Here is an 18,038-nt window from a genome sequence, read left to right on the forward strand (position 1 = left end):
ATCAACACCTTCCTGATTATGGCTTTTATATAATATGCAAACTTTACACAGAAATAACGAGCAACAGCAGATTTCAGAAACAGATACCCGCCCTGCAGGAAACTGAATATGATCAACAGAAGATTGTTACTTACAGCAGGAACAGCTCACAGCCTCTGAGGGAACGCTGCACTTCAACACTGATATCACCTGAGAGAGAGACCCGCCCACCACCTCCACCCAAAGGAGGGTCAGGCCAGTTCCTGAGAAGTCACATGACTTACAGAAAGAGCAAGATACAGAATTATATGGACATGAACATGTAAACACCTTCCTGGTTATGGCTTTATATCATAATGTAAACTTTACAGTATATACATACATATGAATAACTTTCTGAATATTTATAAATAGCAAGAATATATTTGGTTAAAGTAACTGCACCATAAAGTTGTGTGTAATACCCATTAGTTCTGTATTTTTTTTTACACGTGAATACACCTGGTTTGAATGCTGAATAATTCAGCTTTCTGTTACACATTTTGAGAGATTGTTTGGTTGAGGTCGGAGAAACTGTTCAGGACTAGTTACTAAAATTAGGGCTTGAAATCGTGTTGGAAATGGAAGAATTTCCACCTCCATCCAAAGGAGGGTCAGACCAGTTCCTCAGAAGTCACGTGACTTACAGGAAAAGCAAGAATACAGTATAGGTTTTGCACATTATAAAAAAGCTTTAAACAGCAAGGCACTAATGAATGTAACATATAATGTAGTGCTTTGAATGTGCTTTATTCACTTATTAATCTCAGAGAAATTTCTCGTGTCACACGTGAACCCACAATCGGTGCTCTATTCAAAACAATTCAACTGAAGACCAAGGCAGCATTTGTTTTATAAAGAAAGAAAGACTCAAATATATATATCTATATGAAGATATCATACTTTTTATTTCACACAGCCTCCCTTGTGGATATGTCTACCAAGCTGATGTAACAAGGGGCCCAGTAATAATGAGATTATGATTTTTCTAATATAAGGTCAGAAACAGATACCCGCCCTGCAGGAAACTGAATATGATCAACAGAAGATTGTTACTTACAGCAGGAACAGCTCACAGCCTCTGAGGGAATGCTGCACTTCAACATTGCTATCACCTGAGAGAAAGACCCGCCCACCACCTCCACCCAAAGGAGGGTCAGGCCAGTTCCTGAGAAGTCACATGACTTACAGGAAGAGCAAGAATACAGAATTATATGGACATGAACATGTAAACACCTTCCTGGTTATGGCTTTATATCATAATGTAATGTAACGTTAGGCAGGATGTCAGGCAGGATGTCCTACTTCAGGACACATTTAAGTGACAGCAATTGAACCTCCTTTAAGTAGATTATGTTCCAAACTTTCAGGAATTATACCTCCGAGGCTGTCCCACAGTCCCTCTCTGGTAGTGTCTGCTTATGCTGATGATATCGATGTTTCTCAACAATCAGAAGGATGTGGAATATCTGAGTAAAAGTGAGACCTTTATCCTCGGTAAAGGTGAACTGGGATAAAAGTGCAGTACAGGCAATAATAATAATACATTTATTTTGCAGCCAAGACCACAAGATGGACTCTGCAGCCAGAAAAACCATAGAAGTTGCAGCGCTCGGCCGGCCATTCGGCCTTGGGATGCTGTACGACTGCCGTCAGGACTCACTCGTTCCTGGTAAGGATTCACATGTAATCACTAAATACATTAAAGCAAAGCACAAAGTCCTCCAACACATTGCAATGAGACTTCGTCATTTACTGATGCAACGATATCACTTGCTTATGATTAAAAAACAAAACTACTTGGTTAGAGTAAAAAAAGGAAGAGAATTAATTCGGCAGCCTCCGCAAATGCAACTGTGGTACCCGATGCCCCTGCACCACCAGCCCAGATCTCCTCTGGCTGTGGTTTGAGGAATGTGAACATTCATTAAAGCTCTTGAGAAATTCAATCACCTCCGGATGGGACTTTTTCATCTCAGTCCACTTGTGCTCCCACATGATATGCAGACGAAGACCATACACTGACTGAAGCACTCTCTCTCTCTCACGGGTCTCTGCATAGAACTGTTCAAATGGCGCCTTCCTCAGCGGACATGCGTCCTGAGGCAGATGGCAGACGGGGCAGCCGTGAAAGAAACAGCCGTAAAACTCAAAAGCTACCCTCACACCGTCAATTTCCGCATACCCATCTACGTGATAAGGACCGATTCCCTTTTCCCCTGTGTTTAACGCGTGGCTAATCTCAATCCCTCTGCTAAACGCTAACCACTCCAACCACTGGATGGATGCGTTTGAGAAGGTCTTACTCTGCTGACTGTAATCAAAGGGTGAAGGTATCGCCAGGGATTTAGGCTGCAGAAAGTTGGTGGTAAAAACCTTCATACAGGCCGACGCGATCGTGATGCATTTCAGGGGCTCCACGCGCGTCTCGTTAAAGAATTTCTCGCGGAATTTGACACACCCCTTGAAGAGTATATCTACATCATTTTTGCAGTAAAGCATGCTCTGTTCACGAAAGTTAAAGGTGCCTTTAAACACTCCACCATACCATCTGTAGAACTCTCTCTGCTCACTGGGGCTCATGAGTTCTACAGAGTAGTAACTCGGTGAAGGAAAAGGCCCCACATATTTCTAATTCTGTTCTGAAGAGAATCTGTGGGGAAAGAAACCTTTGGTATGATCATTGAAACCTAATGCTTTCGGCATCATACTCAGTTTCATAGCCAGGAATGACAGACTATCGATGAATCTCAAACCATAATCACAGTCTGTAAAACAGAGAAGGGGACATGCACATCGTTCTGACCAACTAAGGATTCAAAATCGTAAAAGATCAGTTTTTCGTCAAGCCGTTCGTCGGCGCTGCTAGGCTGAATGTAGCACTGGTGTCCACTGAGAGTTGCTGTAGAACCGGTGGTCAGTTTCTCACCACAGATTGTACATTTTAAACCTTCACACACGTGGGTTTTTTTTACCTTAGTCATCGCAACGTGATAAAATCTCTTACACGTCGGACACCTTTTAATCAGATCACAATCACTCACTTGCATTCTGGCTCGGGGTCTCTCACGAGGTTCTTTGTGTCTGTTGAAGCACGACGAGTTACGACAGCTTCTGTTGCAATCGCCACAAAATACAGGACTGAGCTCTTGATTTGTACATGATGAGTCGCAACACACAGGTCAGTAACCAGGACAGTAGTGTGAGTGTGGCTCATTGTAACTGGTGTAGCAGTGCTCGCAAATGTACCTCGACCCTAAAAATCCTTTGAGGTTTTTTATTCCATAGTAATGGTTTTGGAGTAATAACAGAAGGAGAGGGCTTGATCGATCTCTGAAATCAGTCTCAAATTTACACAGAGCTCGATCACCCTTAGTTCTGTGAAACACCACAATTTTTCTGTTTAGGATTTTCTTCAAATTTTCCAACATCACTGAAAGATACAGGCGTCTGCCGGACGCTGCCACTCTCTCGCCTGGGCCAAAGCCATCGGTAAATTTAGAGCCGGAGACGTGCGCGAGTCTGATGGCGAAGCAGAGCTGATTGTCACAATTATCTGTAATGTACAAGTGACGTTTTTTCTTATGGATTAATTTGCATTCTAAGGTTTTTGAAGCCTTCCGTTTGGCGCCCCCTGTAGGGTTTCTTACTACCTGGAGGACTAACTCCAGGTTAGTATCAGAGGCAATCTCTGCATTCGATTGAGTTAACTCGTCTAAAAAGTCCAGAAAGGCTTTCAGGATTACATCAGACTGGTCTGTGACAGAAACGGTAATGTGTTGAGAAATACTCTCACCTACTAATTCTAGCTGGACGACATCAGCGATGTTGGGCATTATATCAGGGCACGGAGGCGGTATTGTGACGGGACGTCTTATTTCAAGACAATTGAAACGTTCACGCTCAATCGGTGGAGGTGTATCTCTCTGATTCTGTTCAGGGACGGCTACATTCTCCTGATTCAAGCCCCCAATCGGTGGAGCTGTATCTCTCTGATTCTGTTCAGGGACGGCTACATTCTCCTGATTCAAGCCCCTACCATGCTGTCGAGTTCGTTCTGCTGCAGCTGGAGAAGGTAAAGAAATAAGATTTGGTGAGACAGTATCTGATGCTGAAGTTTGAGAAGCACTATTCGCTGAGGCTGTATCTAGTGATGTGACACAAGGAGCTGGATTTGGTGAGACAATATTCGGTGACTCATTTTGCAAACTCAGGGCGGGTGGCGGAGGCCCGTTTAAATTCAGGATTGATGATTCTAATTCGCGTAACACGTCAATTTCATCATTTTCATCTTCTTCAATATTCGTAGGAGATGACTGATAATCGACATTAAGGAGCGCATACTCCAGCAGTGTAAAGTAATTCCACACACAATTTCCAAATTTCCAACAGCCTCGGATATTACAGCCGGCACAGCTCTGCCTGCTTGATTATCCATCTTTACACAGAATTGAGAATGGCTAAGAGGGGATAAGATATCTACTTATATATATACACACATTTACTTTACTTCAAATCACCTTCAAGTCACGGTTAATTTTCTGTATAAGAATCTCACTACTTCTCATGAATGCCCGAGCTCTTGATTTTTCACGTCGGATGGTAGCGTTTCTTTTCCTCCACAGACGAGGGTCGGGCCGAATTGTAGGACTTATCCGTTCTATCGACAGGTCGGCCTCTGTGGATGAAGGAGAAATAACCATAAAAGTATTTTAAATATACCTAGTTCCGTGATTGTGAATGCTTTAAAAATAAATAAATAAATAAATAATAAAAAAATTATAATATCAATAATAATAATAATAATAATTCTTTTTTTTTTAAGTAGAGAAAGAAACTGTACCTCTCATTAACCCTCGGACAAGCAACAGTCTGATGTGCACTCTAATGCACCTTCGATTCTTTACCACGGACCTCACGGGACCTGTCACAGGAACTGTCAAATTGAAACACAGTTTAATAGCATAAAAATAGATAAATAAATAAAAAACCCTGCTTAAGTATACACTATGTGAAATATGCATAGATGTTACCATGTAATGCTCCTGTTGAATGCAGCACGGAAAAGTGAACAGAACAGTAATAATATATCAAATGGCTTATTTTATAGAGGGTTACACATTGCAGTTCATATGAGTTCTACTGAAAAGACTGCGCTCTTTTAACCACTACCCCCCTCACTCTCTCCCTATGCGTCACATCCGTGTTGACAAAGAGTGATGATCAGGCTGTTTAGCGAGGGGTCCTTCCTCTCCGCTAACAAGGCCCGGCGCCTCTAATAGCTGCGCCGATATGCAACCTAGTAAACCGACAGCCTGTGTCCCCTCGCCCTCAACCGTCTCGCTGTTGAAGCCGCTCACCGGCGACTCGGGCCGTGGTATTATTAGAAGGGAGAAACGTATGCTCGGTGGTGTGTGTAACACTGATGATTCCAGCTTCCCGTCCTCTGTAGTAACACTCGGACACTCCGTTGAAAACTGATTGTCCCGAAAAGGGAGCAGTCTTCGTCGTAGCCGAGATTTATTCAGGGAAAGTCCGTTTCCCCCGCTCGGTGCGACGGAAGTCAAATCTCCCTCAAACATGGCTGGGTTCTTCTTTCGGGGAAGCCCTTGCTCCACACTGTTTAATAAATCTGTAAACAGTTACATCTGATGTTATTTCATTGAAACATTTTACTTGTTAAAGGTTATTAAAGTTAAAGAAACATTACCATAATCGGCTTGCGTCAATATGAAGTCATCCAGATCCTTCGCGTCCAACTCTGGAAATGAACACTCTGTCATGGTGTGGTAATATAATTATACACGCATTCATATGTTTATCATCAGATCTTTTTACTCACTGTTGAATACTCCTAAGAGGGCCAAAGAACCACCGGTTGGTTGTGTATGGATGTCAGCTCTTGTTTTCCGTCCTAAAGAAAAGTTGTTTTTTTACTATTACAAGTACTGACCTAAGAGATTTAAAGATTTAAAGTTTTAAGGAGACTTTTGCGTACCAGAGTCCATGATTCCTGTCCTGCCTCGGTTGAGCCCCAGACGTAAATGCCTGAACCATTCTATATAGTCTTATATCCCCCTCTATAGAAATAAGGGAGTTTCTTGAAGTGCTAATTTTAACCCATTTGCTCTTCACACTTAGTCTACATCCATCCTACGGTTAGTAACAGATGTATTGATTCTGTTTACTTGTGAAGTAAGACACAGGATGTTTCCCGCACAGTATGATGCTTTCTAGTGAACATCATATATGTTCATTTGTTTACTTGCGAAGTAAGACAACGACACAGACTGTTTACCACACTGTACTTTGCATTCTCATGACCCCTGGCCATTTGTTCCTACTGTTTAGTGCCACAGTATGATGCATTCTTGCGACCCCCTGCAGTTGAGTCTCATGGTATGAGTTGATCAGTCAGAGAGAACCAGATGTAAACTTTATGGGCAACCTGGTCTATTAGTGAATTCTCTGTAGATCAACCCTTGATACCATATGCACCATGTGTGCAAACTAAGAGGGAAACCTTTTTGTGTAATTTAAACCTACCTCTATTTGCTATAAACACCCCATCCTCTGCTCAATGCCACAGTATGATGCATTCTTGTGACCCCCCTCACACGTTCAGTCTCATGGTATGAGTTGATCGGTCAGAGAGAGCCAAATGTCTGTTACCCCCCACCCACACCCAAATCCTTGCAGTGCTGCATTCTTGCGACCCCCTATACATCTAATTATTTTCTCATCTTTACCTTACAGGGACCGGTCTTTGAAGCTGTTAAAATGTTGACCGCTTCTACAACTTAACCTTTTCTATTAACCCTAACCCTTTCTCTTATTTAAACATTCAACTAATATATTTCTCACAACCTCCTGACCTTAGCTGTAATCATTCTTAACCCTAGCCATAAACTCCCCCTTCCTTAGATGTCAAAGGCCTCCTCAACAGATGGCTGATCTATGTCAAACAAAGGTCACACATCAAAATAGCTTGATCGATCAATAAGAGGTCAAAAGTCATATCCCCAGATGCCAGCAAACAGATGTCAAACAAAAGTCACCTGTCATATTAATTTGATTGATCGATAAGACGTCAAAGGTCACCTGTCAAAAAGAGTTTGATCAAAGGATGCCTATATTACTCTCTGATGTCGGGTGGAATCTGCATTTTATTCACACTGAACTGAGGGTGTTCTCAGTACTGTGATGATAAATTTTATGTCTCAGAACTGCTGAAGAAACCCCCACAAACAGAAGCATTTGTCTCACCCAGACACGCTAATTGTTTTAACCTCCTGTTTCTTAATCATCATCAAGACCATATCCTGGGGGGTGGGGGCAGTTTCAAAGAACAAAGCCCCTTCCTCAGGTATAAATGTTTGGGCTTCCCTTTGTCCTGGGTCTTTCTACACCATAAACGCTGAATGCTGGGGATCGATCTTTTCCTTGCAGCGAAAATAAAAAACTTGGCCGGCCGGCAGAAAAGGAGAAGTCTCTATTTCATTTCTCATCAGATGTATTAGGAAGGAAGCGCAAAACCTTCCACCACAGTACAGAACAAAGACTCCATGTAAAAGGGTCTAGTCTTTTTTTTACTCTGCATCCCCCATCACTCTTTTATTTCTTTTCTGTGTCTTCAATAAAAGATCTTTTAACATTTCCTTTATGTTTTAACAGGACTGACGCTGTGGGACTGCAAAGACCTGGAAAAAGATCAAAGGGAACGACCACAACCGAACAGTGACTTTCAGATAGTTGCGTCTGAGTCAATCGATGATAAATCTTCTGCCCTAAATGTTGACGCGTCTCTGAAAGCAAGTTTCTTGGGTGGAATGGTTGAGGTTGGAGGATCAGCCAAATACTTGAATGATCAGAAAGCATCAAAGAATGAGGCCAGAGTAACACTGAAGTACAAAACTACGACCAAGTTTCAGGAACTGTCGATGAGTCATCTGGGAAGAGGAAACGTGAAGCATCCTGATGTATTTGAGGCAGGCTCAGCTACACATGTTGTCACAGGTATTCTTTATGGGGCACAAGCCTTTTTCGTTTTTGGCTGTGAAAAGTCTGAAAAAGAAAGCCGTCAGGATATTCAGGGTAACTTGAAAGTTATGATCAAAAAGATTCCCTGCCTTTCTATAGAAGGTAAGGGTAAACTTTCCATGAAAGATGAAGACGTTGAAAAGGTTGAGAAGTTCTCCTGCAAATTCCATGGAGACTTTCTACTTGAGAAAACTCCAACAACCTTCCAGGATGCTGTAGAAGTCTATCAGAGTCTGCCCAGGCTGCTGGGAGCCAACGGAGAAAACGCTGTACCAGTGCAGGTCTGGCTGCTCCCGCTGACAAATTTAGATTCTAAAGCTGCTAAACTTGTACGTCAGATCAGTGAAGTGTTAGTTCAACAAGCACAGCGGGTCCTGGAGGACTTCAGTGAGCTGGAAATGAGATGCAATGATGCCCTAAACACCCCCGCTGCACAGCAGTTCCCACAGATTGTCAAAAAGATTAAACGTTTCAAAGAAATGTGTGCTGAGTTTAAACTGGAGTTTCAACGAATTCTAGCAACTAAACTTCCATCAATCCGAGGAGGAGGAGAAGAAGAAGCTGTGCTGGCAGAGGTCCTGAAGAAGAAACTTTCTTCTCCGTTTAACAGCAACAGTCTGAGTGAGTGGATGGACTGTAAAGAGAGAGAAATGTACACCGTGATGTCTTTCACCAACAAGATGAAAAACACAAAAATCCTCCCATCTCAGAGTGATCTGTACAAAGAGGTTCTCAGTGTAGAACATGCTCTGTGCTTTGTCTTCACCTCGGTGGGAAGTGATGAACCGTACCTCTCAGCTTTATCAGAGTACCTGAAAGGAACCCAACCAGCTGATCCTCAGGATCCGAACACTCCTGATGTGGAGAAGGAACAGTGGTACGCCTCAAAGGAAGTGATGGATGGAATGATTCACAAAGTGAAGCTCTTCAGTGATTTTGCAGAAGCCAACAAGGAGAACAAGAACGTAAAGTTCCTGACAGCAGGTTTAACAGATAAAACACACAAAGGTTCAACCATCTACCTTTATAAAGACGGCTCCTCTGTCAGTGAGGACTTTGAGCCTCCTTCAAAGCCTGAAAGTGTGACAGCAGCTGACATAAAGCATCACAGTGTGACTCTGAAGATTTCTCCTCCCAGATATGGAGCAGAGAGCATCACCTCCTACTCTGTGGAGTTCTGTGTCAGAGGAGAGGATGGATGGAGACAGGAGGAGGGGACAAAGGCTGGAGAAGCCACAGTGAGCGACCTGAGGCCAAACACAGAGTATGTGTTCAGATGCAGAGCAGTGACCTCAGCGGGTGTTGGACCTGCCTTCGTAGTCAGTGATCCCATTAAAACTTTACCCTGCAGCCCTCCTGGAAATCTTCAAGTAGATTCAAACTCATGTGAGATATCAGTTGGCTGGGAGAAACCTGCTGAGGTCGGACAGGATGTTCAGATTATAGGGTACATTGTGGAGTTTGTGGAAACAGCTGATGGTTCAAAAGCAGAAGATCTCCAGTGGAACCAAACAATGTCAAGAGGTGAAAAGGCGATCATTTCATCACTTCAGTCAGAGACAGAATATGCAGTCAGGGTCAGAGTTGACTGTGGTGCAGATGGCAAAAGCAGGGAAAGCACCACCATTAATGTCTGCACATCAAAGCGTGAATTTACACGTTTTGCCGAATTCCTCAAACATAAAAGCAAAGATATAAACTCAGATTTCCCTCCAGTTTACAAACTTCCTCTGGTAGAAGAAGATCTAGATGTAGATGGCTGCCGGAGATACAAGTTTGGGAAAGAAGGCTTGAGGCAGAATCGTACCATCATGCTCGTTGGAGCAACTGGATCAGGAAAGTCTACTCTCATCAATGGAATGATCAATTATCTCGCTGGTGTAGAGTGGAACGACAGCTTCCGATTTAAAGTAATTCATGAAGATAAGTCGAGATCACAGGCTCAAAGCCAGACCTCTGAGGTCACTGTGTACAAAATCAACCACCAGGATGGCTTTAAAATCCCCTTCTCCCTGACTGTTGTGGACACACCAGGATTTGGAGATACAAGAGGAGTAGCAAGAGACAAGGAGATCACAGAGCAAATCCACAGACTTTTCACCTCTGCTAATGGAGTCACTGAGATCGATGCTGTGTGTTTTGTAGCTCAGGCTTCTTTAGCGCGACTAACAGCAGCACAGAGATATGTGTTTGACTCAGTTCTCTCCATCTTTGGCAAAGATGTGGCAGAGAACATTGAGATGTTGGTGACTTTTGCTGATGGAAAGCAGCCACCGGTTCTTGAGGCCATCTCCATCTCTGGAGTTCCGTGTCCCAAAAATGAGCTTGGGATCCCAGTTCACTTCAAGTTCAACAACTCGGCTCTGTTTGCGGACAACAGATGCATCAGTGACAGCACCTGTGATGAAGAGTCTGACGAGGAAGACAAAAGCTTTGATGAAATGTTTTGGAAGATGGGGGTCAAAAGCATGGACAGGTTCTTCACTGCTTTGGGTAAAATGACAACCAAAAGCCTGCTAATGACCCAAGAAGTTTTAAAAGAACGAAAGCATCTTGAAACAGCCATTGGAGGGCTGCAACCACAAATTAGAGCTGGAATAGCAAAACTTGAACAAATTAAGAAAACCAAAGAAAAGATCAAAGACAATGAAGCCATCATGACTTCAAGCGAAAACTTTGAGATTGAAGTGGATGTTATGAAGCCGGTCCAGAAACAGCTCACTGAAAAGGGAGTTTACATCACCAACTGTCAGAAATGTTCGGTAACGTGCCACTACCCATGTATGATAGCAAATAACAGCGACAAACGTGGTTGTTCGTCAATGGATATGACAGGGATGTGCACTGTCTGCCCTGGAAAATGCATCTGGAGTGTGCATTTCAATCAGACGTACAGGTGGGAGTACGTTCAAGAAAAAGAGAAGACGACACTGGAAGAGCTGAAGAACAAGTACAAAACAGCTAGCAAAGAAAAGATGAGTACTCAGCAGCTGATGGAGAGGCAGGAGGAAGAGATCGTTCGCCTTCAAGACATGATTATGTCCCTCATGGATCAGTCTGCCCGCTGTATGAATCGTCTGCAGGAGATCGCCCTGAGTCCCAACCCTCTGACCATTCCAGAGTACATCGAGCTGCTGATCGAAGATGAGAAATCAGAGGCCACGGTGGGTCACCGGGCTCGAATCCAGTGTTTGGAGGAGATGAAGGACAACGCAAACCTCATCTCCAAAGTATCTCAACGACACAAACTCACAAAAACAGATGAGGAATTATTGGAGGAAAGAAAGGAGAAGAAAGATAAGAAAGGTTTTTTCGCTAGATTTTTAGATTTCTTTGGCCGTTAAGGATAAGTTTCCCAGAGTCAGCGGGTCTACAGACATGTTGGCACCACTGTGAGGTTCTTACAGAACCAGCTCAATCAGAACTCTTATGATAGAAATATACTCAAGTTATAAATGACATGTTAGGATTAATGCTTTCAACTAGCACTGAGATATGAATTCATTAGGTTTGCATCATAAATAGCTGTTATTGGATTAAAGGAGACTTTGACTTCATGAGGCGAACAGTTAGACTGTAGTATTTGGAATCTAACTTCAATATATTCAACCAATAATTATACCTTAGATACTCATGAGTGATGTTTTTGTGAGGTTTGGTAGTTTGTTCGTTATGTTTAAGAAGAACTTGGTTTGATATAAAGAACACAGCTGCAGCCTTTAACGGTGAGCTTCTCTAATTGCAGTTCTGTGTTTCATTGCTCTGTGTGATCTGACAGTTTCACTGATTTTTACTGTTATTTGATTTAAAAAGATGTCAGAAAAGTCCTTAAAACAATCACATTTAAATCTGATGAAGATGTCAGTATCTGATGTGTTAGAAAACAATATTTAGCTTTAATATTTAATCAAATGTGATTGAGATGTGATAACAGGTAGAGTGTGCTGGACATAAATTATACTTTTTTTATTCATAGCTCCAAAATGGTGGTTTAATGTGAAATAATACATCTATATAATAACCTTACCTTTAGCTGGTCACCATATTACTTCTAACATTCTACTGCCAAATAGTTTTACCCTGTTGTCATCTATAAATGTTCATGGTCTCAGGACCATTATTACTCTGTAACTTCACTTCTGCTCTGTTGTTACCATGATGTAACCATTATTTTTACAGCTGTGGTAATAAAATTAAATGACCTTCCTGTTACCTTGTTATTTCCATCCTTTCACCGCCCTGTAATGTAAAGAACTACTGTTTGTTTACATTTTTTATTCAAGGGTAATATGGAAAAACATTGGGTTCCAAGAGGTTTTATTTAAATAAACTCACAGCAATGCAGGGCGATCTCCCAGCAGCGCAAAAGAAAAGGTTCTGAAAGCCTAAGCGCTCTCCTCCGTATCTATTGTGGAGAAGGAGCGCAGCTATGAAAGTTACTAACATAAACCGCTCCAACTCAGGAGGGAAACAGAGATGCTATGAACACTTAAACAAACGAAGACACGCTCTCCTAACGAGGCGGAATAAAACAAAAGACGCACTCTTTACAAAACAGGCTCTATGAATCTGTGGGTTTACCGAACAAGACAAAGGGCTGGTAATGATGCTCATGGAGTGAGACAACATACTGGCACAAGACAAGGGAAACGCAGACTATTTGAACACATGAGGGACCAAAGGGGAACAGGTGGAAACATTTTGGGAATCAGGGAAGACAATCAGACGTCTGACACGGGAGGAAGGGGAAGATACCTGAAACGAGAGGGGAAGGTCAGTGATTTTTCAAAATAAAACAGGAAATGACGAGACAAGACATGAAACAGAACATAAACCGTAACATTTGCCACACAAATACATCAATCATGTGGTGAATAAACAGAACTAGAAAATTTCTGAAGAAATTTTGATGGGTGCCAAGCTGCTGCCCGTCCACACAGAGACATATGAGTTAATGTGCTGAGACTTGAAGGTCAAATTGAAGGTCAACCATTATATGATCATAATCCAGTCTGAAATATGAGATTCTGGCTTGTTCTGGTGAAATCTGCCTGCTTTAGACACATAAGGCCCAGTTGATCTGTTCAGAATAATGGAAAACATATGAGTGAATAAGCGCTATTGCGCGCATTTGTGTCGTCAGGGGCTGCCATGAAGCTGTTATCACAACTGATGTGTTGAGAGTAATGAAAACATATGAGTTAGTGCGCGCTATCGCGCGCATTTGTCTCGTCAGCAGCTGGCATGAACCTGTTTAACCATGTTGGCTGCCCTGCTGCTGCCCTGCTGCTGCCCTTCTGCTGCCCTTCTGCTGTTGCCCTTCTGCTGCCCTGCTCCTGCCCTTCTGCTGCCCTGCTGCTGCCCTTCTGCTGCCCTGCTGCTGCCCTTCTGTTGCCCTTCTGCTACCCTGCTCCTATCCTACTGCTGCCCTGTTCCTGCCCTTCTGCTGCCCTGCTGCTGCCCTTCTTCTGCCCTGCTCCTGCCCTTCTGCTGCCGCCATTCTGCTGCCCTGCTGCTGCCCTGCTGCTGCCCTTCTCCTGCCCTGCTGCTGCCCTGCTGCTGCTGCCCTTCTCCTGCTGCCCTTCGTCTGCCCTGCTCCTGCCCTTCTGCTGCCCTTCTGCTGCTGCCCTCCTGCTGCCCTTCTGCTGCTGCCCTTCGGCTGCCCTGCTCCTGCCCTTCTGCTGCCCTTCTGCTACCCTGCTCCTATCCTACTGCTGCCCTGTTCCTGCCCTTCTGCTGCCCTGCTCCTGCCCTTCTGCTGCCGCCCTTTTGCTGCCGCCCTTCTGCTGCCCTGCCCTTCTGCTGCCGCCCTGCTGCTGCCCTTCTGCTGCCCTGCTCCTGCCCTGCTGCTGCCCTGCTGCACTTCTGCTGCTGCCCTTCGGCTGCCCTGCTCCTGCCCTTCTGCTGCCCTTTTGCTGCCCTGCTGCTGCCCTGCTGCTGCCCTGCTCCTGCCCCCCTGCTGCCCTTCTGCTGCCCGGTTCCTGCCCTTCTGCTGCCCTGCTGCTGCCCTTCTGCTGCTATGTTTACTCTGCCTTCATCAGCCATCTTGGCTCTGGCTTCATCAGCTGTGATAGAACAGGGCAGCCATCTTGGATGTGGTCAGCATTAGTTGCTATGGGCAACAGCTGTGACTGCCAACTTTCAACTGTCAAATCTGCACCTCACTTTGTCCCCTTAAAATCATGGGGTTTTCATTTTGAGGCACAAGTCTGGAACAAACGCTCGCTGTTCGAAAAGTAGAAGTCGTTAACGAATAATTATTTCACCGTGAGCGCCAGAAGGGACGGGGGAAGCCAGCGGTGTCATTTTTATTCTTCTACCCCCGTGGCTCCTTTATCCTCTCTGCGCTCAGAGGTGATTTGTGAGAAATCTGTGAGGCCAAGCTCAATGACAGTCACATTGGGTGAAAGAAAACTAAAATACCTACGTTTTGATATATAATTCATCCAGATCAGGCAGATATTTTGGACGTGAGAGGAATTTGTTCGAGAAATTTTTTTTTAAAGATTTTTAGAGTGACAGTTACAGTGTAACCGACATGAGACAACCTCCTCTGGACACCTAAAACGTAAACTGCCGTTGTGTCAAAGCTGTATAAGTTATTAACAAGCCCTTTACCACAGTTAAAGCTGAGTCTTTCCTGTCACACACAAACTTTGAATGATGTGTGTGTGACGCTGTCTGGCTGTATGGCTCTTCGAGCCCCAAACTGCCTCTTTTAGGCCTTCTCCATTCATTTTCCCATTGACAATTTGCCCGCTTTTTCCCATTTATCCGCTATTCCTTTCGAGTAATGAGAGAGATAAATACAAGCACACTTCTGCCCATCGGCGCGCACGCAGCGATGTGTTTTTTATTTTAGTCGGACCTTCGCTGCGGGAGGAGTAGCGTGCCGAAAAACGTGACGGAAGCGGGAGAATAATAAGTATGAGCAATAGTAATATGTGTGCCCTGCCTTTGGCATTGGCACCCATAATAACTGTTACAGCTACAGTTCTGCAGAGGCTCTCTGAGGGAAGAAACTACAAGTCTGAAGAAACCAAAGTTCTAGTGTTGAAATGGATAAATCATGAGTTTAACTCTGTTGTGAAGTGATTTTGATATCTGATAGAAATTTAGGCCTTATTTCCTTGTAAATAAAAATATAAAGATGGAATAAAAGTAAAAACTGAGAGGCAGAGTAAATGAATAGCAGCAAGCTAAATTAAATTAAATTACAATAACATCAGAAAAATGTATTAATGTCACATTCAATTATTTTACAAACATCTTATTTAATTTTAGTTGCATTTATCAACATATAAACTTTTTTATTTACTATTCATACATCCTTGTATTTATTCTGGATTATGGCAGTTTCAGTGCTCCGTACTGAACCACAGCAGAAAATCTTTAGAGGGTTGCAGCTCACATTTGGTAACTTCACATGACTCCTGTGCCTGTTTCTCCTCTTTGGCTCCAGTTCAGGTTTGAGCTGATTTTAAAGGGCTGCTGTTAACTTAAAAATTTTAAATGAAACAGGATCAAGTTATCTAACTGAACCCGTGAGGCGATATGGAACCATGTGGTCACTGCGATCTCAGGGGATTGGTCCTCTGGAGGTCACATGGGTCAGATGTTGGGGAGCTGTGCGTCAACTTGTGGAAAAGCCTGATGTTAACAGGCAAGTTCCAGTCAGGTTTTACCCTCCTCTGAGGTCTTGTTCTAACTGATTAACTCAAATCTTTCTTTTACGAAGTCAAATGCTTTAATGACTGTTTTTCCTCTTTTTTCTGTGTCTTTCTTCCCAGGAAATGACTCTATAAATAAATTAATCATTATCATTATTATTGTTCCATCGGAAATGAAGGAACATTTCACACCTGGATTAACGTTCATCTGTAATCTGGAATAAGATTTTCCCATTAACAGACTCAGAGCACATTAACTGGGTCCAGTACCCACAGCTGAACATTTGTGCAGCTGGATGCCTGACACACAGATTATTACCTTCCTTTCCACAAGGTGGAGCCTCAGTTACAGTTGTGTTTGTCCACCTCTCACATGTTAAACCATGAAACAAACACATATCCTTGTTATCCAAAGGAACACAAACGTTTCTGTGGAAAAACCTGAACCCCCTCTATGCACTTTAGAAAATCAGCCAGAAACTCACATTGTCAGACCTTCATGAAGACTGTATTCTTACAGATGGACAACAGTCACAGAAATGCACTCAGTTGTGCAGCTGCTGTGAAGAATAAAATAACCAGAATGTGGCTCCTTTCAGAGCAGAAAGGTTCATGAGAATGCTGAAAACCTGAAAAGTACCAGAAATAGTCAGACTCTGATATTCCTGATCAAACACACCTCAGGTCTGACATTATTGTCAGCTGATCCCAGCAGACTAAAGCTGGATTTCAGAGGTGCAGTGCAGCGTAACAGCCACCAGAGGGCAGCATCACACAGCAGAGGTTCTGCAGTGTTTGAAGGAAGCAGCTGAGGGACAGCTCACCCGTGTTTGTGTTTTCTACACTTGTCATGCAAACAGAAGGTGTGCTTGAGAGAATGCAGACTCTCAGACTTCAGCTTTGACCCAAAGTTAATGTTAAGTTTGATAGTGCCTCTTTTTTAAGAGTGAGCTTTGGAGAGCGTGGACGTTTATTTTGTTATCTTTTCATAGCCTTACATAGGAGGAACCTGGAGTGGAGAGCGTTTTGATTTGGATCATTTTCATAGCGGCACTCTCCTCAAGCATAGTTACTGAAGAGAGTTCTTTAGGAGTTTCACAGCCCTTTGTTTGCGCTGTCTGGAGATCCTCCACCTGTTTATTATCAATAGACACTTTTTGCCTTGAAAAGACCCTGCATTTGTGTCCTGTGGCCCTGACAGTAAGGACCAAATTAGTTTTTTTATTGTGTCCTGAAACATGAATGAATGAATCAGAATTTATTTCAGACAATTACCACAAAAAGTGATTGTTAAACAGTAGTTACAAAAAGAACAATCCCAAACAACTCATACATATTCACCAGTATTAGCTCAACATCGCATTACATATTAATATATACATTTGAACATAAAGAGAAACTAATAATATAAACAAGATTTCCAATTGAATAAACTTGTAAGTATTTATACCTTCAGATATGACAGAAATTAATCCAAAAATATCAATTTATCTTCTTTTGCACTGTGGAAGAAGTAAACGGCCATCAAAACACATCAGGACAGAAAATATAATATTTAATATCTACCATTTCAGCCAACAGCACTAAATTTACACACAAGTGTTTTTATGGTATCACATTATCCTGCTGCTTTTCTAACAAGGATAAAGGACAGGAGGAGAGTTTATAAAAGAGTTCAAAGATTACAATAAAATAAAAGTTAAAGGATTAAAATGATGGATGCACGATCCGATATTTGGATCGGATATCTATACCGATATCGAATAAAATTTTAGATCGGGTATCGGTGAGAATTGGCCGATCCATATCGCCAGTTTGGCACGTTCCACACAATGAAAATGACCATTTTTTACCTTAATTCCACGCTGTTTTTCTGTATCGTGTCGATAACAGCCGATACTAAACCTCAGATATCGCATCGTATCGGAGGTGAAAAAAATCGGATCGGTGCATGCCTAATTACAATGAAAGTTCAAAATGTTCACAATGTGTTTAAATCCCCTCGTGTTCCCTTTTATACATTTTAAGTGTTACGTAAGTAATAAAAACAACATAAATCTCTGGTCTCTGCAGGGAAACCAGTCTTCAAAACATCGTCATTAAACAGTCACTGCGGTATACGATATATCAGGAATTTACTCATTTAAATTTCAGCTTTGGCTGTTCCAACAGATCAGATTCCTGCTTGGATCAAAGAGCCAAATATCCAATAAATTCTCTGTATTCAACCAGAGTCCAGAGCAGAAGAGAGGACCAGATCAGTTCAGCTGGATCTATAACTGAATGGAGCTTAATGCTGCTGCATGTAAA

The 18,038-nt window shown here is 42.8% G+C and overlaps 1 protein-coding gene across 1 annotated transcript; it reads left to right on the forward strand.

Moving 5' to 3' along the window:
* The first annotated feature begins 1,583 nt into the window (after window positions 1-1,583).
* On the forward strand, window positions 1,584-11,402 carry LOC140269121 (uncharacterized). The gene is made up of 2 exons (XM_072364144.1): window positions 1,584-1,690; window positions 7,693-11,402. The coding sequence occupies exons 1-2, from the start codon at window positions 1,591-1,593 to the stop codon at window positions 11,400-11,402; spliced, it is 3,810 nt and encodes a 1,269-aa protein (XP_072220245.1). The 5' UTR covers window positions 1,584-1,590.
* The last annotated feature ends 6,636 nt before the right edge of the window (window positions 11,403-18,038 follow it).

Source organism: Leuresthes tenuis, unplaced genomic scaffold (assembly GCF_036924035.1).
Source record: "Leuresthes tenuis unplaced genomic scaffold, fLeuTen1.0.hap1 SCAF_14, whole genome shotgun sequence".
Taxonomy (NCBI): Eukaryota; Metazoa; Chordata; class Actinopteri; order Atheriniformes; family Atherinopsidae; genus Leuresthes; species Leuresthes tenuis.

Excerpts from the sequence above, each read along its gene's own strand:
- LOC140269121 (XM_072364144.1), top strand. The coding sequence starts at position 1,591 with ATGGACTCTGCAGCCAGAAAAACCATAGAAGTTGCAGCGCTCGGCCGG. Across the intron at positions 1,691-7,692 it reads TCAGGACTCACTCGTTCCTG|GACTGACGCTGTGGGACTGC; the intron begins GTAAGGATTCAC and ends ATGTTTTAACAG.